Source organism: Artemia franciscana, chromosome 7 (genome assembly GCF_032884065.1).
Source record: "Artemia franciscana chromosome 7, ASM3288406v1, whole genome shotgun sequence".
In the NCBI taxonomy this organism is placed as follows: domain Eukaryota; kingdom Metazoa; phylum Arthropoda; class Branchiopoda; order Anostraca; family Artemiidae; genus Artemia; species Artemia franciscana.
In genome coordinates this window covers 46,944,477-46,969,527 of record NC_088869.1, presented here as the reverse complement: position 1 = coordinate 46,969,527, position 25,051 = coordinate 46,944,477, and the positions used below count along the sequence as shown (strand labels likewise).

The following is a 25,051-nucleotide window of genomic DNA, read 5'->3' as shown; positions in this document are numbered from 1 at the left end:
GAAAATGTGTTTAGTATTTTCAGCTTCGGAAAACTTTCCTATTTTGAAGCAAATTAAGATTATTCTCTAAGAAATGGCCTAAATATATCCTAACTTTGGCTCAGTGAACGGATGGATCTAAGACTTATAATCTAATGCTACAAATATTTTGTTATTTCGTGCAACAGAGATTCGTCAACTTCTTTTGTAAAATAAAATAGATATACGAGCCCTGTCAGCTCGTATGTCGATCCTCAAGTCTTATGGTTTAACCAATTAGCTCAGGCTCCCTCCTTTAACCCCTCATTAATTCTCCTACTCCCCTTATATAAAACTTAATGAAATGTTTCAATGTATCTAGTACTATGTTCATTTTATTAATGCAGATTTTCCAGTTTTCCAATGTAGTCAGAGAAAACTGACTACATGAACTATGAACAGTATGAGACATAGAGAGGAGATGTAGGAGTCTCGCTCCTATAATACGTGACATAACGGTAACAGTGATTATGTAATATTACGGCATGACAAAAATGTCAAATACACCTTCTATCCATAAAGAACGTGAACTTCGGACAGAAAATAAAATATTGACCTTTGCAAGAAAGAAGATTCAACAATTGTCTTTAGCACTTTCTGTCGCCGATTCTCGTCATTCATGTCATTGTTCGGCGAAGATAGTTATTTTAGAAGCAAAAAAGGAAGAAAAAATCATACATTTTCGAATGAAAATATCTAAGTATATGGATATCAAAAGGAATTAATGGAAAACATAATAGACCAAACCATCCCATAATCTTAGTTTAGAAAGGGGGTTATTCACCACAGTAAGAAAAAAAAAAACATAAAAGCAAGTAAAAAAAATCGCTTAACGCTTGTTAGATTACCGTGGTCGATTGGCCGGTATAGTTTTCAAGGCGATACTCCTTGCAATCGTCAGCGCAATTCTAGCGCTAAGTAGGAGAAGAAAAATTAAACCCACTTATCAGATGAGTAGTCTTACGGGAGTCTTTACGCAGCCTTACGGGGTAGTTTATGCACTCCTAAAGATAATACGTGATCCCTTAACGCTGAAACACAGTTTTAGTTAATGCAAAGGAGTCTTGACAGGAGACAAATTCCAGGACTCCATTATGCATGCTTTCAAAAGATGTATGATAGGCTAAATATTAAATACTTAGAGCTTATCATGTACAAGCTAATTTCTAAATCAGGCAAATATTGTAGAAATAACAAGGGAAATTCAGTTAAATCTCTGGTTAGAAAGTACAGATTCTTTCTTTTTACTCTATTATTTTAAAATCTGCGAGCAATTTTGTAGTTTTTCTCCCCAACGGCTTTGAGTGAAATATTTATCCAAACTTTTTATAACCTAAGTTTTCAGTAGACAACTAATTTTATCCGTTCATTTCTGAAAGCGTGTTTATGTAACAGGGGAGAAAATGTCAGTTGACACCACTTAAACAATGCCGCTACGGACTTTACTGTTGCAAGTTTTTTGGGAAAATATCGTTGTGAATGGATACTTATCCCGTTTGATGGCCTTTGATGCTGGAGATTAAAAAGTCTGTAACAGCTGGTCTCAACGTGACAGTGGAATGTGAAAGGCATTGGGGAAAGAATTTTTTTTCCAGTTAAGATGATTTACCTTGTTTTTTTGTTGTTGTATTTTTTTTATGTATATAAGGCTGATTATGATGTGGCAACTGTTGAGATTGAGGTTTGGGAAATGACATTTATAATGAATATTCATAAGAAAAAAAAATACGGTTTGGACAGTCTATGAGCAAAAATTAAAGATACATGATCCCAAAACAAACAAACAGGGTATCTCCTAAAAGTCATTTTTCCGAGATCTTTTTCAGTATCTGAAAAATGCCATTGTTATAGGTTTCAACAAGGGTTAAAAACCTGCCCTACGAATTAGTTAAATATAATCATGTCTAAAAAAATGTTTAATTAAAAATAAATGTATAAAAAAATATAAAAAATGTCTAAAATGGTAAAATATGCTTAGGTTTCGGATACTTCGTCTTGAGCCATTGAATCCGTTCGTTCTCATTGACATATTATTTAAGCTTTGATTCAAGAACCATCAGAATAATAAAAAAAAGAATATACGCCCTTGAGTTTTTACCGTTTTCAAGGGATGATCCTAAAAATTTGCCTAAGTATACTTCCCAGACTGCATTAACGCAGCCATAGGAAGGGCTTGATGGGGGCTCAACCCCTCTCTCTCCGTTGACACACAGAACTATGTGCAACATCTAGGTGGATTTCAATGAAAATGCTCGATTTGAAGAAAGATTAAATTAAAAAACAAGTTTTTTTAACTGCAAGTAAGGAGCGACATTAAAACTTAAAACGAACAGAACTTATTCCGAATATGAAAGGGGTTATCCCCTTTTCATCACCTCGCTCTTTACGTTAAAGTTTGACTTTTTGTCATAGTTCTACTTTTTAAAACAATGAAAAATGTCATTGGATAGCTGAAATTACTAAAAATACTGTAGCGTAAGGAGCAAGGTATTGTGGAGAAGACGAACCTCCCTATATACGTAATATTTTCAGCTCGTTTTATGTTTTAATGCTGGTCCTGACTTCCAGTTAAAAAAAACTTTTTAATTTATTTTTTAATTTTTTTAATAATGCTAGAAAATCCTGCACATCCTTCATGGAAATGCTCTTCCCTCTTGATAAATTCCTCCGTGGAAAGATCCTCCCACGTAATCCCCTACCCCGACCCACCCCCACCCTAACGCGAAAAAGTCCCTCTGAAAACGTCTATACACTTCCCAATAACCATTACTATATGTAAACAATGGTCAAAGTCTGTAATTTGCAGCCCCTCCCACGGGGACTGTGGGGGAGTAAGTCGTCTCCAAAGACATGTTTATTAGGTTTTTCGACTTTCGACTCTCAAAATTTTGATCTGGTGACTTTGGGGTAAAAGCGAGCGTGGGAGGGGGCCTAGGTGCCCTCCAGTTTTTTGGTCACTTAAAAAGGGCACTAGAACTTTCAATTTCCGTAAGAATGAGCCCTCTTGTACATTCTAGGACCACTGGGTCGATACGATCACCCCTGGAAAAAAACAACAACAAATGAACACGCATTCGTGGTCTGTCTTCTGGCAAAAAAAAAAAAAATTCTACATTTTTGTGGATTAGAGCTTGAAACTTCTATTGCAGGGTTCTCTGATAAGTTGAATCTGATGGTGTGATTTTCGTCAAGATTCTATGAATTTTAGGGGTTGTTTTCCCTTGTTTTCTAAAATAAGACAAATTTTCTCAGACTCGTAATTTTTGATGGGTAAGACTAAATTTGATGAAACTTTGATATTTAAAATCAGCATTATAATGCGATTCTTTTGTTGTAACTAATGATATTAAGATTGCGTTTTTTAGAGTTTCGGTTACTATTGAGCCGGGTCGCTCCTTACAGTTCGTTACCATGAACTGTTTGATATCGGTACTAAAGTATTATAGGGAAACACTCGAGAAGTGGAATTTTGTTAATACTACTACTACTACTACTAATAACTCACTGCAGCACCAAGCCGCCTGAGGCCAACACAGCTACGCACGCTCCTCGTCCAACCTAATCTATTTAAAGCCTCCCTCTTTACACCCTCCCAGGAAGTTCCCATTTCCTTTAAATCTTTATTTATGACATCCTCCCAACCCAGACAAGGACGACCTGCTTTCCGTGTAGCCCCAGACGGTTGGCCAAAAAGGACAATCTTCGGTAATCTATCATCCTTCATCCGTAGAACGTGGCCTAGCCATTTCAACCTTTCTTTCATTATAGCCCTAGAAAGCGGGATCGAACCACATTTTTCGTACAACCTACTGTTTGAAATACGGTCAGTCAGCTGGGTACCCAGAACAATCCGTAGGCAATTTCTCTGGAAAACATCTAGTAAATTTGCATCTGCTTTTCGGAGCGCCCATGCTTCAAAACCATATTTGACCACTGTCATCACTGTAGCTTCCAATGCTTATGAAATTTGCCCAAGTAAGATAAAAATATAATAGTTTAGAAACAAACTTGGGCTATATATTTGCACATTAGGAGGTGGTGGTAAAGCTTAGCATATATTAAATACGTAACATAAACAAACATATTCTAACCTAACCTAACCAAAATACCTACTAAATATTTAATTAGAATATAGCTACCATGTATTTTCCCAGCGAACCAAAGCTAATTGTCTGGTATTATCACCGTGAAAAGTGGGCAATGTCTTATGTTCTTGATCCAAATTTTCGAGTGTTTCTTGTATAATACTTAAGTACCAAGATATCTTTCAAAATATAGCGGGTAGGGGCAATTAAATCTATGGGAACAGGTCCACCTGCCTTAACTTAACTTTAACTTTTTTCGCATGCTGACCAATGGTCTGCGGTACCGATCTCCTGATTCAACGCCTTCGGCCGGAAGTGCAATGCGTGGTTGGGGTAAATCATCTGACGCTTCCCGCGATGATGGGGAGGGGTTCCACCTTCCTCTCCTCTTTACATGCTTACATGCTTACAGCAGCTTTACATGCTTACAGCAACATTTTCGTTGTAATTTAAATAAATTAAAGCTGTCACGTTAGTGTAGAGCAAAAATGGTATTTGATTAACGGAGAGTTACAAATAGTCCATTGTTTGTCTTATCCAAGGAAAAACTATGTTGTCATTTTCCCGTTGTTGTTTCTAGAAATATCGTTTTTCAGTTTGTTTGATTGAAGAGCAATATAGAATTCCTTTTTGTTTGTACGAGTCCAAGATACTGAGTCAATTACGTCTTCTAGTATTAATTTCCCTGGAGTTAAAATTTCTTCTTCTGCTTACAGTACATGAAATTGCGGAGGACATGTGACACCTAATATCCAGGGACAAGACTTGACTGTTACTGCTAATAATATACTAAGTTACACGAAGCCAAGACACTGGTGAAAAAGTCTCTTCTCTGCCAACTTCTTTATCCCCTTTTTGATGTTCCTCCCTCATTATAATGGATAACTTTTGCATTAGATTAATTATAGACCTAGAGCTTGTCAGTCATGCACTTGCCTTGTCAGGCGCTGGAACCCCAAAAAGGTTTTGAATACTCTTTGAGTATCTCTTTGAGCGCTGGAACCCCAAAAAGGTTTTGAATACTCTTTGAGTATCTCAAAATATATTGAGGAAAAGCCGGCACAAAGGAAGAAAAATTTGTCTGCGAGACTTCACAAAATAGAAATCCCGCACTTTTTTCCCCCTTTAGAGTGAGCCCCTTAATGGTACCTCGTAATAGATGTCTTGGTCCGAAAACATAACCTTAAGCTGATAAGCAGTACTTGTTGGTGCTTCAAGAATCTTAACTGTACAAAACGAATTTCATAGTTCGTTTTAGTAAAAAAAAATTCTCTATATATTTATCATAAATAGATCCTTACAAAATAATCGATGTGTAACACGTTTATACCTACAAGGTTGGGGAAAGAGGTCAGCCCACATGACTACATCTGTGTCAGTTAACTATTATAATTATTAATCTTTCCGTATTTCTGATACTAACAAGGTGTAACATATTCACTTTTATGCCAAGTGTACGTACAAAGCTTGCATTTTTGTGAGTTGGATATAAACAACAAGTAGAACAATAGAAAAATGTTTTATATAAAACAGTGGAACCAGAACTGGTTGAACTTCCTTGAAGTAATGATGCTAAGGCTGTTTTGAAAATATTTTAGTTTTAAAGATTGTATTTTATGTGACTGTATTATTATGTGAGTTCTTATGTATTTTTTTTCTTCATTTATTTTTCTGATGACGGCCCTTGGATATCCGGTCGAAATATTCATTTGAAGTTGCGTTCCAGTGTCTTATATAAAAAAAATCCCTATTGTTCTACTTGTTGTTTATGACGGAAAGGCAGTGTGGTCTTCGTCGCTATTTATGGGTTGAAAACTTCCGACATAGCACATTGCAACTTCGAACAAGCAAATGTTAAATGGCTATGCACAGAGTATAATTCCTTTATTTAGTAGTATTTGCCTTCATGGATGTAAATTCTTAAAATTTCAAAATTTACCACGAATGATAAAGCATAAAATGGGCTGTAATTTTTAATGCAGAGATAAAGTCTCTTAGGTTTTAGTGAAGGAAAATTGTAGTTTTAATGGATTAGTTGACCCTTTGGGATATTGTTTTTGTTATTGTTATTTTATGAAAATAAATAGAACTTGAACTTGTGTGAAATAGGTATTTTTCCAATTTTACATTGTGATAGTATAACTGCATACAAATAGCTATAATATATGCGACAGTGATGCTTTCTAGAATGTCAACGCTATATGTTTTGCGGGTTGGATGCTTATAAGACACGATAAGATTTATTCATCATGAAATACATATACAATATTAAATTTTACTATTTCTTCAAAGGCTTTTTGGCCTGTAAAGAAGGAGGAAGAAAAACGAGTCACTTACTCAGCGAAAAAAAAAAAAAAAAAATCACTTACTCACAGAGAGAAGAGCAAAAAGGAAAAGAAAAGAAAACATAAATAAAATAAAAACTATAGAAAACAAAACTAAATAGATTAATAGATTGTATAGACTAAACTAATTAGGTAGATCAGTAGATTAAATAGACTCCAATGAAATAATAAGAAATATACATATATATATATATATATATATATATATATATATATATATATATATATATATATATATATATATATATATATATATATACATATACATATATATATATATATATATATATATATATATATATATATATATATATATATATATATATATATATATATATATATATATATATATATATATAAAATATGTATATGAAAAAAATAAATAGGTAAAATAACTTCTAATAAGCCAAAGAATTTTTAACATTTTTTTAACAAACCGAATGAGTGGCACCTTCGGGCTGATTCGGGCAACTTACTCCACACAATATGACTCCCAATTAAAGATTAAAATGTGACCTTACACAGGGAGTAAAAGGAACTCGAATATGATTTTTGGTATTGCGAAGATTATAATTATTCTTATCAGAGGTGAAAGATGGCGGAACACTTGGGGAATGGGGGAGGTCACCATGAAGCTGGGAAAAAGTAAAACTTGCACACGAAAGAATATAAAGTGACTCGAGATCGAGTAATGGAATAACTCTTGAACGATCAGTTTCCTTAATGAGGTTTCTAGCTTTAGTATAAACCTTAGAAAGTGGTTTAACCATGAATGAAAGGTTGACATCCATACTATTGGACAGTAAGAAACATAAGATTGGATCAAGCTGTGAAAAAGGATTTTCAAAATTGATCCAGGGAAAATATGTTTAAGTTTTCTTAAGATACCAAGACCTCTGTATATCTTGATTTTGATCAAATCAATATGACGTTTGAAAGACAAGTTTTCATCAACAAGAATACTCAAAAAACGAACATATCGATCTTTAGATCTATAAATTATCCCATTTGGCTGGTGAATTTCTGATAACTGGAGATAAACGTGAGAAACATACGAAATTATAAAAAAAACTGGACTTGAAAAATTTCGGGTAAGATATTTAGCATCAAGCCATAAAATTACTCTCTCAAACAAATCTTCCGAATTTAATCAAAGCTCAGATTCGGAATTTTCTGAAGTGCCAAGTGTGTTGTCATCAGCAAAACAAACAAGGACATCAGAAGATGGCGAATTATAGTTGTCACTATGGGCAGCGGAAGGCTTAGGATGACAGAGTCTACAGCAATTAATAAGTTTCTTCTTTTTTACTGCATAAAAAGGATCATTTACATAAATCGAAAATAGCACATGCCCTAAAACTGATCCCTTAGGATCAGCCGGACTGTGACCCAATGTCATGATTAAATGTCCTTTTTTGTCTCCTTAAATGGTGTCAGCGCCTAGTAGATGCTGTATCAGGGATAGAAGAGCGATGTGGGCAGAATGTATAATTTATTCATTTATTGTTTACACCAGGGCACTTCATATCGAAGGAGTTGCCGTAGAAACTTCGAAAAGGGCTCATTCGATTGGAAATTGAAGAGGCTAGTGTCCTTTTTAATAGTCGAAACAATCGGACGTCAACTAACCCCCCTCTCACCCCCACTACTTCCCCAAACACATCCAATAAAAATTTTGAGATAACCTTTTTGTTCAGTGTAGTTGAAAGGTCTGGGAATTATGTATTTAAGGATGACAGCCCCCCACTAGTTCCCTCAGGGCAAGGGTTGTAAGTTAAAGTTATGTCCTGGGGGCATTTAAGGTATATATAGAAAGGTTGATCGCAAAAACTCCGGAATGGGCTCATTTATTAGAAATCAGATGCTCTAGTGCCCTTTTTAAGATTCAGAGTGATTGGAGGGTGGATACTCCCATATACCTTATATTTTTCCAAAGGCATCAGATGGAAATTTTGACATGGCCATTTGTTGTCGATGAGAATTAGCAAATAAGCTCATTCAATTAGGAATTGGAAGGGTTAGTGCTCTTTTTAATAGTAGAACATGATTTGAGGGCAACTAATCCCCCTCTCACGCCCAGCATTTGCCCAAACACATCCAATCATAATTTTGATGTAGCCATTTTGTTCAACGTAGTTGAAAGGCCCGGGCTCGTTGGATTGGTAGTCAGAACTTCTAGTGTCTTTTTTTAAGATTCAGAGTGATAGGAGGATGGATACCCCTCCCATACCTCGTGTTTTCCCAAAATGCGTTTGATAGAAATTTTGAAATGACCATTTGTTGTATTAGAAACTTCTAAAACTGCTATTTTGATTAGAAATTGAAAGGACCAGTGCCCTTTTTTAATAATTGAAAGTGATTGGAGGGCAAAAAACCCCCTCCCACGCTCATCATTTCCCCAAACACATTCAATGAAAATTTTGAGCTAGCCATTTTCGTTCAATGTAGTTGGAAAGCCCGGAGCTCATTGGATTGGCATCAGAACTTCTAGGGCCCTTTTTAAGATTCAGAGTGATCGGAGGGTGGAGAAACCCCCCCCCCCCACCATACTTCGTGTTTTTCCAAAATGTGTCTGATAGAAATCTTGAGATGACTATTTGTTGCCGTAAAAACTCCTAAAACAGCTCATTCGATTGGAAATTGAAGAGCCAGGGCCCTTTTTAATAGTTCAAATAAACCCCCTTCCTCACCCACCATTTCCCCAAACACATCTAATCAAAATTTTGAAATAGTCATTTTGCTATATATAATGGAAAGGTCCGGAAATTATGTCTTTGAGGATGACATCCCATCCCCCCAGAGCCTTCGGAGTAAGGGTTTTAAGTTATGACCTGTGGAATATAAGGTACATCTATATGTACCTCAGAAGGGGCTCATTGGATTGGTAATTGAAAGGTCCGAACAATATGTCTTTGAGGTTGCCCCCCCCCTCTTCCACAGCCCTCAGGGCAGGGGTAGTAAGTTGTGCCCTGGGGCATATAAGCTATATAAAGAAAGGGTGGTATATAATTTGGAGGTGGCTCATTGGACTGGTAATCAGACGTTCTAGTGCCTTTTTAAGATTCAGTGTGTAAGGAGGGTGGATAACCATCCCCACCTCATATTATACCGAGATGCATCTGATAGAAATTGTGAGATGACCATTTGTTGTCGTGAAAATTTCGAAAATGGGCTCATTCGATTGGAAATGTAAAGGACCTGTGCCCTGTTTATTATTCAACAGTGATTGGAGGGGGAAAATCCAGCCCCCCCCCACATCCATCAATTCCCAAAACACATCTGATCAAAATTTTGAGATAGCCATTTTGTCCAGCGTAGTTGAAAGTTTTGGAAATTATATTTTTGACAACCCCCCTACCTATCTCATCACCACACCATAATTTGCACTTTACTGAAAACAAGATACATTTAAAACGTTTTCACTTCGTTTTTACTTGTTTAAAATATTTTGACCTGATATGTGAAGGGGGAAGTCCTCTCCTTGCACTCCAATTACATAGCGAGTGTATGTTGCCCTTTTTAAGAGTAACAAGATATTTCAGGGCAAGTAGCCCTTCTCTCATGCCCGTTCATTTTCTAAACGCATCAAGTCGAAGTTTTGAGACAGCCGTTCTATTCAGCATAGTAGAATGGTTGAGCAACTGTGTCCTTAGGGATATTGCGCATGTCAACCCCCCATAATTATGCAATTAGCTCATTATGCTTTAAAACTAAACTTTGCTTTAAAATAAATCAAATGATTGGAGGAAAACTAACCCTCCTCCCACGCCCACCATTTCCAAAACACATCCAATCAAAATTTTGAGATAGCCATTTTGAAAACCGTTTTGGTATATGAAGGGGGAAGTCCTCCCCCTTGCACTCCAATTACAGCGCGAGTGTCGGTGCCCTGTTTAAGGGTAATATGTGATTGGAGAGCATATAGTCCTTCTCTCATGCCCATTTATTTTCCAAACAAATCCAGTCAAAATTTTAGGACGGCCATTATGTTCAGCATAGTAGAATGGTCCAGCAACTATGTCTTTAGGGATATTAGGCATGTCAACCCCCCAACAATAATGCGATTGGCCCAACATGCTTTAAAACTAAATGTTACTTTAAAATAGATCAAAAGATTGGAGGGCAAGGGCTACCATTTCCCCAAGCACATCCAATCAAAATTTTGAGATAGCTATTTTGTTCAAAGTAATTGAAAGGCCCAGATTTTGTGTCTTTGAGGATGACAACCAATGGGGCCATTTACCCTTGAAATTATGCAATTAGCCCTTATGCTTTAAAATATTGAGTTTATGGTTGCCAATAAAGACACCTCAGCAATATATCAAGAACGACTGGGGGTATTAAGTTGAAACTTTTGGGCATACTACTATTACCACGTCTGCACTTACAAATTAAATAAATAAAAAGAGTGTAAGTGTGTCCAGGTTGTCAAAGAGCATAGATAGGATATTTTGGGAATAATATTAAGTTTAATTTTTGACGTCAACTTCAGAAGCTATAAAATTAAATTAAAGGTTACTCTGTTTGTGTCAGGTTTAAAAATTGGTGATAAAGTTTCACTAACACACAAATAGCAATCCATTCTATGGATTCTTATAGAAAAAATATACCGAAATGATATACAATATTCTTTTTTCCATGAAAAAACTATGTCAATAAAAAACGAAAAGAAACTAATTTTAAAAACCTTTACCACCACACAATTTTTTCAAGGAGAAGTAAAGAGCTTCATTAAGCAAAAGAGCTTCATTTTGCAAAAAAAAAATAAAAGTTCTAGTTGCCTTTTTAAGTAAACAAAAAATTGGAGGGCAACTAGGCCTCCTCCCCCGCTCCTTTTTTCAAAATAGTTCGATCAAAACTATTAGAAAGCCATTTAGCCAAAAAAAAAAAAAAAAAAAAATTATATGCAAATTTCTTTTTAATTGTTCATGTGCTGAGAGCCAAAATCAAAACATGTATTAAATTCAAAAATGTTCAGAAATTAAATAAATAAACAAGTTTTTTTTTAACTGAACGTAAGGAGCGATATTAAAACTTGAAACAAACAGAAATTACTCCGTATATAGAGCGGGGTGTTGAGGAGGGGACAACCCCTTTCATATACGGAGTAATTTCTGTTCGTTTTAAGTTTTAATATCGCTCCTTACTTTCAGTTAAAAAAGCTTGTTTTTTTTTATTTAATCATTTTCTGTGTTGACATGGAAGATAACTAATAAAGAAGCAGCGAAGACAAGACGAATTTTGTGTTCTCCAGATTTATTTTTGCTGTCAAGTGCTAGGAAAAACTGGAAGTGGAGGGAAAAAGCTCTTCTCTCAAACAAAAATCTTGCTAAGTACCATTCCAACTTTTTTGAAAAAAAAAAAACGAAAAAGGACGAAGAATGAATTGCCAAGGCACGCTAAATCCTGAAATTTTGCCCAGCAGGTTTTCTTCTCATGCCTTTTTTTTTACCTTCAGACTCTGCAAAAAAGGGGTTTGCCCATCCACCAATGTTTTTCTATTCATTTAAATTGGCTATAATGCAAAGGATCAGCTTTGTTTAACAACCGTAAAAAAGGAAAAGAGAGAAAAAAGTTTTTTGGTTCTCCTTTTCTCAAACAACGCAGAATCAAATCTTCTTCAAGAGCGTTTTATTTTTTATAGTAATGACTCTCTGGGACCCTTATTCTCAATGAATAGAACGCTTCCCTCGCTCCAGACAATACAGTTTTTTTCCCTACTACAATATACCGATATGTCATTTAATTTTCCGCTGGGGACCTTTTCCCTTGAATTAACCGTAGTGGGAAATATCTTACCAAAACCTTTCTTTAAATAAGCTCAACAGGCAATATCCTTTCCCGATTTAGACGTGATACTGAAAATTTTTGATGTATTTAGGATATCAAAGGCATGGGTGAATGTGGTTTAAAAGGATTTTGTTTCTCTTAGAAATTGATTTTGGGGAAATCATTGTGTGGTTGAATGCAGCCATGAAATAGTTCCCAAAGGATATTGGCTTTGGATTATTAAGGCATTAGCTTGCTTGCGTGAGTGGTTATATAAAAAAACTGCATTGTAAGGAAATATTAAAAAAATTTATCTGAGTGAGTTTTTCCCAGTCTGAAAAACTGGATGTCTATCCAGCCAGATTTATCATGAAAGTTGGGGACGGTTTGAAAGAAAGCAAAAGTTTAGTAAAGCACATTTTCTATTCACTTTCTACTGAGTTGTTATGTATGGTGGAGTGGGGGGGGGGTCAAGACACGTCGTGTCCGATAAAATCCGCAGCTATTTAAGAAAACTGAAATCGTTCTACGAAATTAAGGTGGGATGTTACCCCAGTCTTATCTATCTCGCTTTACTGATTTTGCTGCAATTTTACAGATTGTGCCGCATTTTCTAATATTTTATTTTTATAGATTTTATCTATATTCACCAAATTGTATCAACGCTTCAATTTTTGCTCGGTTTAAAAGATCAATCTGTCGGAAATTTTGATTACCCTCCTCGCCCCCAAAGGTTTGACTTTTGACGCATCTTTGATAAACCAGCAGCGGGTTCATTGTTGCTCATTATATGGCTTATGCCGTAAGTACTTAAAATGCTGGAATTTCTCTGTCATGAATGACCTGTTCCTGGACCTTAGTTTACTGATAATTGAATAAATTAATTACCCTTTGTGAAAAAACTAGAATATTTTTCGCAACTTGTTTAATATTTCGTTTTCATCCTTTATAAGCCATTAATCATGGTGGCATCAGTAGCTGCAACCCTAGTAAAGAGTTAACCTCCATGGAAAACCTCCGAAAAAGTAACAATTTCGGTTAAAATTGCACCGTTAAATTCCACTTGTCTAAGAAGCTGAAGGTCCTATATACAAATATATATTTATAATCAGCATTAAAATACGATTCTTTTGATGTAGCTATTGGTATCAAAATTCCATTTTTTAGAGTTTGGTTACTATTGAGCCGGGTCGCTCCTTACTACAGTTCGTTACCATGAACTGTTTGAAACACAATATTTGGATTTTTTCTTAAAAGTTTGGGAGGATGTTTGTTTGATTGTTTGTTTTTTGTTTTTTTTTCTCAGTGGTTAGACAAAATGGAACAATTATTTGAATGGAAGTTGGAAAGTCGCGTTTTCCTTTTAAGTCACAAAAAGATTGTACAAGTGGAGTGCCGATGTCTTTAATTTCTTCACGCGGAAATAAGATCTTGGCGTGACTGAGGTCAAAGAAGTGTCTAAGGAAAAGTAGCCTGAAGTGACACTGCCAATCGGTTTTGAACCGTCGAAAAATAATATACATAGCCTCCCAGTTTTAGTTTGTAACGCAGAAAAGGGCTGATTTCTACTATTTTATCGTACAAATTAGAAATGTAAGTCTATGGCCAACATGCTATCGAGCAAAAATCCCGCGTTAGTCATTTGGTTTTGAACCATGGAGTTCCTGTGTAAAAAGCGTCCAAAGTTTTTTTTTTATTTATTTCAATAATAATTACAAAATAAACTATATATACACACAACCGCTCGGGGAAGGCTCGAAAAACTGATGATGGACGGCTGTAACCCTTTAATCCTTAACCAATAACAAAAAACAATTACAAAAAACTAAAAAAAGGGACAAAAACACTCAACTGGTAAATAATATCAAATCTAACAAACAAACAAAAATTGACTACCTTCTGCCAATAAATGGTTCTTAAACTTCACTTTAAACGACCCAGTGTGTTCAGCCTTCCGAATGCCAGCTGGGATAGCATTCCAAATAGTCGAAGCTAAGTACCTAATTATGAAACCTGCACGTGTGATGTCTCGGTACTCAACAACAAAATTATTTGCCTCCCTAATCGCATACCTGTGTAAAACTGTTCTCCCTAATCACATCAGTAAAAACTGATCATTCCAACATCGACAAGCGAAAATAGCCGCATGATGGTCGTGAATCTGGCCAATTTTAAGCACTCATAATTTCTTAAAAGACGATGCAGCATCATTCACATTTTCTACATAATTTCCAAGAAGTCGCACTGTTTTGTTTTGAAGAATCTGTACTCTTTAAAATGTTGCATAAAAATTACTAGACCAAAGAACATAACCATAAGAAATGTAAGGCACAACAGTAGTATGGTACAGAAATAGAGGAACTGATAATGCTAAAACATGCTTTAATCGGTGCACAAAATTCCAAGACCCCTAGCAACTTCAGCTGCGACAAGATCATTATTGGGCCTCCAAGACAAATTACAATCAAGCTGGAAGCCCAAATAACGCACTTCATGTACCTGTGACAGAGCCCTACCGTTAAAAAAATATCTCCATCAATATTCGGCTGCTTACCAACAAATTCAAACATTTCAACAACAAATCATCAATGAATCAACTAGACACAGTTAAAGCAGTATCGTCCGCAAAAGTTGTAATAAAACACTCGGTAAGTAGAAATGCATTGAATCAACATACACAAGGTACAGAAGTGGTTCCAAAACAGACCCCTGGAGTACACCGTACTTCACTTGAAAAGGAGAGGAAAAAAACATCATTTAATACAACTTGAAGATATCTACCACTCGAAAACCTATCAAATCACTTCAGATAGTTGCCAGGAACTCCAAGGGATTGTAGACGTTTGAGTAAAATTGTCAATTCCACTGTATCAAATGCTTTTCTAAAATCAATAAAAATAGTCAAAGGAATTTCACCATGTTCAAAGCATTTATTTACAATATCACAGAGGGATTGCAGGGCACCCGGCGTCGAGCGACATTTCCTACAGCCGAACTGGGTTTTACTTAACATCCCCGTTTTCGTAATCTATATATATAAAAATAAGTTGTCTGCGTGTCTGTCGAGTGACGTCATGTTTGTGTGTCGACTGACGTCATGTTTGTCGACTGACGAAATTACAGACCGGGACATCGGGACACAAATGAGGACCGGGACACCGGGACATAGGGAATATAAATGACGACCGGGACATTCAAAGAGAAAGCGACCGGGACACAGGGAATGTTCGATTAGCAATCTCCATCAACAAAGCTCAAGGGCAATCATTAGAATAATGAGGTATAGATCTGAATACAGATTGTTTTTCCCATGAACAATTATATGTTGCATGTTCAAGAGTCGTTAAACCTGACAATCTATTTATATGCACAGACAATGGGACAGCCAAGAATGTTGTATATTCGCAAGTTTTACGTAGTTAAAAATATATATATATATATATATATATATATATATATATATATATATATATATATATATATATATATATATATATATATATATATATATATACACAGGTGAGACACAGGGACACAACTACAATGGCGCGTAACTAATATGGCACGTAACGACTTACGCGCGCGGGGGGGGCTTGGGGGGCGTGACGCGCCCCCACCAACTAGGTGTTGGTGGGCTAGTTTATAATAAAGCCTAGTTTATAAACAGCTAGTTTATAATAAAGTCTTTTATGCACAATTTTTTCAAATAATTCTGAAGACAGAGGTAGGAGTGATATGCGGCTATAAATTTCAATATCTAGCTTAGAACCATCTTTGTGAAGGGGAATGACTTTTGCCCTTTTAAGTGCATCAGAGAATACGCCAGTTTGGAGGGAAAGATTGATTATGTGGACGAGGCATGGTAGTAAATAAAACATCACTAATTTAAGAGTCTTAAGATTAATACCGTCTGCTCCTGCTGAATAAGATTTGATCGTTTTCACAACCTTAAGAATTTCGTCTCTAGCACACGGCTGAAATTCAGTTTCACTTCTAGTTCCTCTATCATCCACAAATTCATAGTCCAGGAAACCATCATTAGAATTCATCATCCCTTCCACCTGTACATTTTGGTCAATAACTGAAAAAAAAACTCCGAAAATCATTATCCTCCTTGTATCCCTGGCCATGAACCCTTTCGAGGGGGAATAAGTGTATTGTAATTCCATTTTGAATTGTATTTTGTATTGTATTGTGTTGAATAATAATAAACTTCTTCTTCTTCTTCAATTAGTAATAACCGTTTCGTCATTAACTGTTTCTCCTTGAATCAGGTGCGAATTGGGCGGAGCCTCTTTCTTCTTTCTAGTAGATCCTTAATAACCTTTTAAGTTCCTTTGCGAATTGATTTGCATAAGTATTGTTTTTTAGCCTTTCTTCTCATCGAGTTCACTTTATTGTGTATTATTTTAGATTCTTCCAGTTTTTTGGCACACTCACTATTTAAATAATCTACATACGATTGATTCAAATCTGACGCTTCAAGAATTTCTGTAGCCATCCAGGGTTCCTGGGCTCATGTGGTTTCAAACTAATCACACGGTTTAGACCGGGCAGGTCTTATCATATGTTGGCTGTACAATTCCCATCATGCGATCAAATGCACCAGAAGTTGAACACTGGGTCGCTGACTGAAGATGAACATTGGTTGAAAGTGAAAGATAGCATTCTTTTGCTCTCTTGCACAAAAGTGGAAGGGTTTTGGGAGAGAGGGATATACTCTGCAGGCGCAATATTTGTTAGGTGAAACCCCTACTTGTAAAATTTAAGCACCATGATCAATTAATTGTTCTTTCAAAGGAAGGTGTAGATTAACATTATGACTAATAACAAATAGAAACTTTCCTTTTATAAGTAGAAGTTGTCGTCTCCTTCTGCTCCCCGAATCTTTACACTTAATTTTGATTTTTGCCTCAAATATTTCTAGAACGAAAACTTGATGTTGGGGACGACGATGGACAACCTTCCCATGACACCTCAGCTATTTACCAATCTTAGTCGGCCAATTGTTTGATGAAAGGTGTTATTTATATGCGCCACTCCAGATCCGGGGTAGGATAACCTGTGCCATGACACTGTTGAAGTTTAGTTTTCTTTAAAGTACAATACGAGCTGTAGCGTAAAGAGCAAGAGGATGTAGGAGGCTGCATTCCCTCAAATGTACTGGCATTCTTGTTTGTCGTTAAGTTTTAATCCTGCTCATTAATTTCTTGTAGGATTTTTTTTTTTGAAAAACTGGCAATTCTAGAGTACATGGGCCGTTCTTAAGACCCCGTTTTTAAATGGTAGAATAGTTTCAAATAATATTGACGCTTTTTTAAGGGGAGGCTGAAACCCTTGATGATTCTTATCATTTGGAAAATCAAGAACATAATAGCTACCGCCTTCTTCATGAAGAAGATGATACAAACCAAGACTCTTATGCCTGGTATCAACCAACTATTCACTACGTGGTAAGTAATCTTCCGATCCTTTTTTTTTGCTAGAATTGAAATTGGTTTTTTACTACGAATCGCAACTTCGCAAAAGTAGCGATGCCCCTCCGCTTTTAAGGGGTGCCATAGCCACTACTCTTTTTTACCCTAAATGATTTAAGATGAAAAAGAAGTTTAACTACGATCTACCTCAGGGCAATGTGCCTTTTTACGTAATAAGAATGTTTTCTAAAAGATGTAGGTGTTAATAACGTAATAGGGAGGGTTTTCTAAACGATGCATGTATCAATTTCTAAAAAAAACCGCGAGGGCCAGGGAAAACCTTCAGCCCCCCCCCGCCAAATTGAATTTCCTTTGACTGTTTAAAAAACCCGCAAAGGCCAGGTTTTCTTTACTTTTGGGTGTTACATAATATGGTTTGCTTACTTTTGCTTGATTCAGTTTTCTTCTTCAATTCCTTTTTTTCGTAGAACCTCCTCACAGATGCAGCATAGTTTGCCCTTTATTCGAAATAAAATGTATAAGAAACATACACGAATCCAAGATTTGAACCCGACATTTTATCTCATTGTTAATTCCGAATGTTATAAAGAGCAATTTTTGCTTTGATATTTTAGTCAGAGCGCCAGATTCTACATCTCGCTTATTTCGATTAGTACCCATGCCGGAAGGTACAAAAATATTAAGGATGGATCCCATGGTAGTCGACCATGCTGAAAACGAATATCGTAGGGCGCATGCTTGCCGTTGGGGCGTTTCTGAGATATTGGCCAAAAACACCAAATTTGGCCTATAATGGGGTTCGATGATTCTAATTTTTTTTTTTACAGATAAGATTGGTCGAATCCAGCGTACCCTTACATCAATAGAAAGAAGAGACTTGGGGCTACACGAATATGATTTTTGTTTGTAATAATAAATAAAAAATAGTACACTTTTTACTACAGTTTTAAAAAAAGTCAGATTTTTGTCAACAAATTTCTAACAGAAAAGCTAAAAACTCGAAATTTTTTCAATATAAAGTATTTTTTTTTAAATTAAAAAAGAAAGCCCGTTTAATTCCGAACACATTGAGCTAAGAAAAAAAAGTTTAGATTATTATATCTGGCGGGTCTGCAAATTTTTTAGCGAGTGTACCCGATAATATGAATTTTGTTTAGTAACCTGCTACCTAGCAGGAAGATGATTGATAAGCTAAGCAGAAGAAATTGATAAGCAGAAGATGAAAAAGAAAAGTGAGTCAGGTAGGCCAAGATAAAAAAAAAAAGTTACTTCAGGTTGATTCAACATGTGATTCTGACGCAAATACTGATTTGCTGATGGATGACAATGAAGAATATGACACAAATTTGGAAGATCAAAAAACAATTTTTAAAGAAATAGAATTTTTAAAAGCACTTTTGGTGTTGTAAAGTTGGCTGGAAAAATGAGTGTAATTTTTTTTTTGCAGAAGTAAGAGACTTAATGAAAGTAATTTACAAAATTAAATATCCCAAGAAACTAGGTGATACTGACTAATTTAGATTTATAAGAACTAATAAAAGGCATGTTACATTGATCAATCAGATTTAGTATTGGAACTTCCAGTTCTAGTGAAAATGTTTGTCAATATTTAATCTAATATCTTGCTTTTCCTTCATGAAGCACCAAACAACCATGCAACAGTCGAAAAATCTCTGCGAACGTTCACGGCGATAAGTAAAGCTGTCGGATGTGACGGATGACTTCAAAAACGTAATCCTACGGGTGGGAGGCTTCCACCTCCTTCTCAACTAACTCAAGGCAGTTGGTAAGATAATGGACAGCTTCGGACTCAAAGAGATTATAGTGCAGGCAAAGCCGCTGCTACCTGGTACATGCGAAAAGGTACTTCAAGGGAAAGGCTACTACCAAGATATCAATGCCTACTGCATACTGTACGAGGTCTTGCTGGCCCTCTACTGGGAGTCCTTGGAAGAGTATTACTCCGAAGCACAATAAGACTTATCCCGTCTGGACCAGCTGAGTAGTGCCATTGAGTTATTCAGGACTTCATTGGCAAACGGTGCTAACGCGCGAATTGCACTTCAGAAGGCAAGCGATACCTTAATCACTTTGGCTCCCATAATGAATCCCTTCGAAACTCTTCGAAATGCGTCACCCACGTTTGCTTTCTGGTGGTAGTTCTTGGAAATACTTGAAATAGCGATGCAATTCAATCATGCTGAACGTGACTGTGACTGGGAGTCTCATTTGACAGCAACTGCTCGGATGTTGCCATACTTTGTGGTGGCTGACCATCCTCAGTATACAAGATGTATACAGTACATATATGTTCCACAGTGAAGAGAACACACACCAGGTTTACAGCCACCTGTTCCAATCAGATACTGGAATGTACAGTGAACAAGGATGCAAAGACGACGGCCGGAATAATAGGAGAACAAATGGATGAGAGACAGACTGAAGCTTGGATTCTTACCTTACCGATTTTCGCTGCCATCAGCAATGGTTTCCTGCAAGTAGTCAACGTATCCACAGAGACACTGAAATATCACGAAGACAATAAGTTGACGACGACGCGATTACAACTTTCACGAGATAGAGTTCGAGACATTTTCACCACATGTGGCAATCCGTTCAGCAGAGTGGACTTCGACCTAGTGAATATTGTGACGCCAGAAGTCGTGGACGATGAGAAGATTGTTTCTGATATTACTTGCATAGCCACAAAAGGAAAAGAGGTGGTTGAGGACTTTCTGTGCAACAGGAAAGACGATGTGAAAAAGGTTGTACTCCGAACTTTCCGAACTTCAAAAACTCAGAAAGTGAATGGTGTCCCTAAAACCGATCTCCTGAGCTCTGAAGTAACAGCCTTGAAGAGAATCATTACTGCTCAGTTGAGCTATGAAGAAAAGGAGAAAGCCGTTGCAAAGATCTCCACAAAAGAGATTCTTCTTTTCCCTCCATCCATTTTTGAACATCTGCCGCAACAATCAACCAAGACATCCTCTGGCTGAAAAATGAGGACGGGGAACAAAGCTGTGCTTTTGAACTGGCTAAGAAAAAAAAAGGAAGACTTTCATCTTGGCTGGCCACTGTGAAATCCAAAGAAACAACATCAGCTACACTACATATCATTGACCTAATGTCCAAGATAAGGTCATATCGGCCTGCCAGGTTTGAAACAGTCAAATCCTTCGCGGAAAGATTGCTTCTATCATTGCTGAATTATCTTCCAGTGGGTATTCCTGAAGTCCACATTGTCGCACATCGGTACAACGGGCTGTTTGGGAAGCTCACGGACACCGGAGAGTTGATCTCCTTGAAATCAGCATGTAGACTCCGACGAGGGAAAGGGAAAAACCTCCAGATTTCCACTCTTAGCACAATTGAAGAATGGGATGCCGTACTTGCAAGCTCAGCGTCTAAAAGCCGGCTCCTCGAAATTTTGTATGAAACCTGGGAGCAGATGAGTGATCAGCTTCCGAACGCACTCAACATATTTCTCTCAGGTGGGTTCAAGGAGAGATTCAAAGTGTCTCTGGTCAAGCGTGGCTGCTGTCCAACTTTACCAGAACACTGTTACTACGAGGAATGCTTGACCTCCAGCCACGAAGAGGCTGACCAACGCCTTATGACACTTGTCAAGTACGCTAGCCGTTACGCCTGTAGCCTCGTAGCATCGTTGTGGATGCTAACGACACAGACGTGGCAGTAGCCTGTGTTCATTTTTTGAAGAGCTTCAAGCTGAAGGACTGAGCGAACTTTTCTTGAAGTTCCCGACTTACATTATCCCAGTACACGAGCCGGCGGATGGAGTCCACTTGTCCAAAGAGGAGCAGATTATGTTACCGTTTGTGCACTGTCTGCCAGGTTGTGACACAACGAATCTTTTCTTTGACGTCGGGAAAGCTTCTTTCTCAAACACCGCCGTGTCTTCAACTTTTGCCTCAAAAATGGTGTCTGTGACGGAGCAGATCAAGGATGCACAAGGGAAGCTTTCAGTCGACGCGTTTAGAGAATTTTACGACCAATTAAAACTCCTGGTCACTGTAAACAATACGGTAGACAGGCCGGATTCAATTCACTGGCCAGTGTAAGGGATTACATTCGGTGCCAGAAACAAGTTGTGAAAAGACTTCCACCTTCTGACAACACCTTCGAGCCATGCATACGAAGAACCATATTCGCTACATGGATAATCTTGTCATCAGTACAGGCTCGGCCGAGCATTTCAGATCCACTTCTCCTTGGATAGAAGATGGCTGAAGGGGGAGTAGATGCGGTCGTCTCAAACTGTAAAGAAGGATCAAGCCTGGAATCTTACTGCAGAATCAAAAGTGGAAGATGCAGGAAAGACTGTAGCTGCTCAAAAATGAAGGATGCTGCAGCTTATGCTCCTGCCGCGGAACGAGGAGGGCATTCAGGGAGTCTGACCTTGCCCTATCTGAATTCTCGGAAGAAGAAAATGAGGAATGTTTGTGAAAATTTTATTTGATACCTTTTACTTTTAATTACAACAGGTCCCTAATCAGTTACTATTACCCAATTTTATGGGCAGGCCGAGTAAGACAACTCCAATGCGCCGACTGAATCCATTTGTGAAGCAGAATTCTTTTATGTAGTAAATAGCTCAGTCGTACTACTGGCAAATCAGGTCCCAAAAAGGTAATTGCAGACGCCTTAGTACACCAGAAAACATATTTGTCCATTCTAAAAAAAAAAAAAAAAAAAAAAAAAAAAAAAAAAAAAAAAAAAAAAAAAAAAAAAAAAAAAAAAAAAAAAAAAAACACTTGTTTTAGTCAACATTTTTTTAAACCTATTTTTACTTTTAAATAAAAGTTTAAAGTTTTAAACAGTTAGGAAGTTTGAAGTATTCCCACCCTTTGAAGAAAAGAAAAAATATTAGCCTATGTCCCTTTTCACGATACGGCTAGTGATCATTTCAGTGACACTACAAAAAAAAATCGCAGACCTTTTAAAAATAAAAATAGTTTATATGTTTTAGCTCAAATTGTACGGAATTGAATGCATTTTCTTTTCGAATATGAAAAAAAATGTGTTACCTTGAAGAAATTCCGAGGTTTTAGCTTTTCTTTGAGATTTTTGTTGAATTTTACAGCACTTATTTTGAAACTGCAGTAAATAGAGAAAAAAAAGTGTTTTTTTTTTCAATTTAAAAATCATATTCTTATAGATCTAGATCTCTTCTTTCGATTGATATAACATTACGCCAGATTCCTCATCCCAATAAGTCGCGAAAAAATCCTGAATCGTCACACTTAGTTATAGGTTAAATTTGGTGTTTTTGGCCTATATCTCAGAAACGCCCCAACGGCGAACATGCGCCCTACGATATTCGTTTTCAGCATGGTCGACTTCCCTAGGATCCGTCCTCAGCATTTTTGTACCTTCCGGCTTGGGTGGGTGCACGATACAGAATCTGGCGCTCTGACTATTTAAATGAGAAGGAGTTTGCTTGTGTTGGCAGTAGTCATTCCTTCAAATGAAATATTGACAGCTTAATCTTTTTGAATCTTTTTTTTTTGTAGTAGACAAGTATTTTTCTTATTGTCCTTGATAAATTAATATGTGCATTGGAATAATGTTCGAATATCTTGCATTGGAATAGCTATACGTATGATAGCATGCAACAAGCGACTGAAGCATTTTCATTTTTTATATGTTGGTGAATGTGATTTTAAAGCATCTGTCAAGCTTTCGTTTAATACCATCTTGGGCCATTTTAAAGAACAAATTTCGGATCTGAGGGCCGGAAAAGGCTAGTCTCGTAGTTCAGTATATTTCTAATCAGACACTGCATCTACTTTATTAAAAACAGATACTCCTCAACTTACTGCGTTTGCTGGTTCTACTCGATCCCTCGAATTCTCGGTCTTAGAAGCGTTATTCGATAGGATTAGTGTTGCTAAGTTTTCTTAACCATGAAAATCATAATGATTCAATAATATTTAAAACAGGGCGTCTTAAGATTTTTAAACATTAAAAGACGGACTTTGTGTCTCAGACTAGTGTTCGATGAGCTCTCCTACAACTCTTTACGTTTGCCAGTTCAATACTCCCCTCCCTCAATTATGAATTTTAAATTTGTCTTGTTTTGGGATCAAGGCTGCTCTTCACTAAGGACTTTTGAAAAGGCAATTGAGATATTATTTATTTAAGAGAATTGACGGAATTGTAAAAATTATATCTGGGAATTAGAATGTATATTATTATTATTTTATAAATTACTATCTTTGCTTTAGAGTGGCGGTCCACCAAATAGCTTTGAAGATGATCGATTTACAATAACTGCACGTGATAACTCAGTAAGCCCAACTGAAATTGATTGGCGTAAGAGATGTGTGGAGCTTGAAGATTCTTTGAGAAATTTTAGAGACCAAGCTGGGTCGATTAGAGAACTTCTCAAAAACAAGGTAAGTAAGGGCTCAGATATCGGTTCTTTTAAGTCAGTAACGTCTTTGCCGACATTTAAGTTACCGAAATTCTAAAGTGCCATTTCCAGAATTGGGATGAACAGCGAGGGAGTGTGGATCTAGCTTTCACAAACCGTAATTCTTTTTTGTAAAATGGGAAGATATTAGTAAAAACATAATGTGTGACTATGGAAGCTAATTTATCGAAATATTCATAAACATAGACTGAATTTGGCTTGAATCTAAATATTGAGGTAAATTCTCCCAGTTTTCGGTTTTTTTTATTTAATTTTTGATGGTGTCAGTGTTTCCCCCTACTCCCTCTAAATGTTATTCGTGGGAACAAGATTTATTATAGATACATGGATTTAAGTAGGTGGGTACATTTCATTGAAGAAAAGTAACGAAAGAAATTAGGTATCAGTCATTAATATGGATATTTGACCAACCTTTACTCAATATTTCATGGCAGGATTAATTAGAAAGTTATTTGAAGATAGTAAGAGAGTTCTGCAGGGATCATTCAAAGATAACTTCTCATATAGAAGAGTTAGTTTTGAAATGATTCATTTTATTATATTCTCTCATGGACATTGAAGACCAGGAAAGATCCTTCAATAAAAAATGATTGTAACAAAATTACAAGCCTTATCAATAGAGAGCCAGGCTTAATGTGCCAGCTAATGTCACAAATAAATCTAAAATAGCGCAAAGTAATATCTAGATCTTTAGACAATCACAAAAGGATCAAACGAGTAAACAAAAGACAAAAACCAAGATGTAAAAACTGGATAATTCCTTCATAATGCAATCCAAATTAAGTCTAATTTATCATCATCTTACATCTATCATAAAATGATTACTACTGATACTTGTTATTGTCCAGGTAAGTGCAATACTCTTGTACTTAGAACCCGCCGTAGCAGTTCTTCATGTCACCTATGTCGAGCTTGCTGTATTATAGGACAGTTATAGTAAGC

General features: G+C 36.5%; 1 protein-coding gene across 3 annotated transcripts in view; it reads left to right on the top strand.

Annotated features, from left to right (window-relative positions):
• Nucleotides 1-25,051, top strand: part of LOC136029381 (uncharacterized protein CG43867-like) — a gene marked incomplete in the record, with an annotated part of 290,632 nt that overhangs the window by 101,769 nt on the left and 163,812 nt on the right. For all 3 annotated transcript variants that reach the window (XM_065707702.1, XM_065707703.1, XM_065707704.1), the window contains 2 exon segments: nt 17,540-17,670; nt 23,901-24,071. In XM_065707702.1, coding sequence (XP_065563774.1) covers nt 17,540-17,670; nt 23,901-24,071 — 302 coding nt within the window.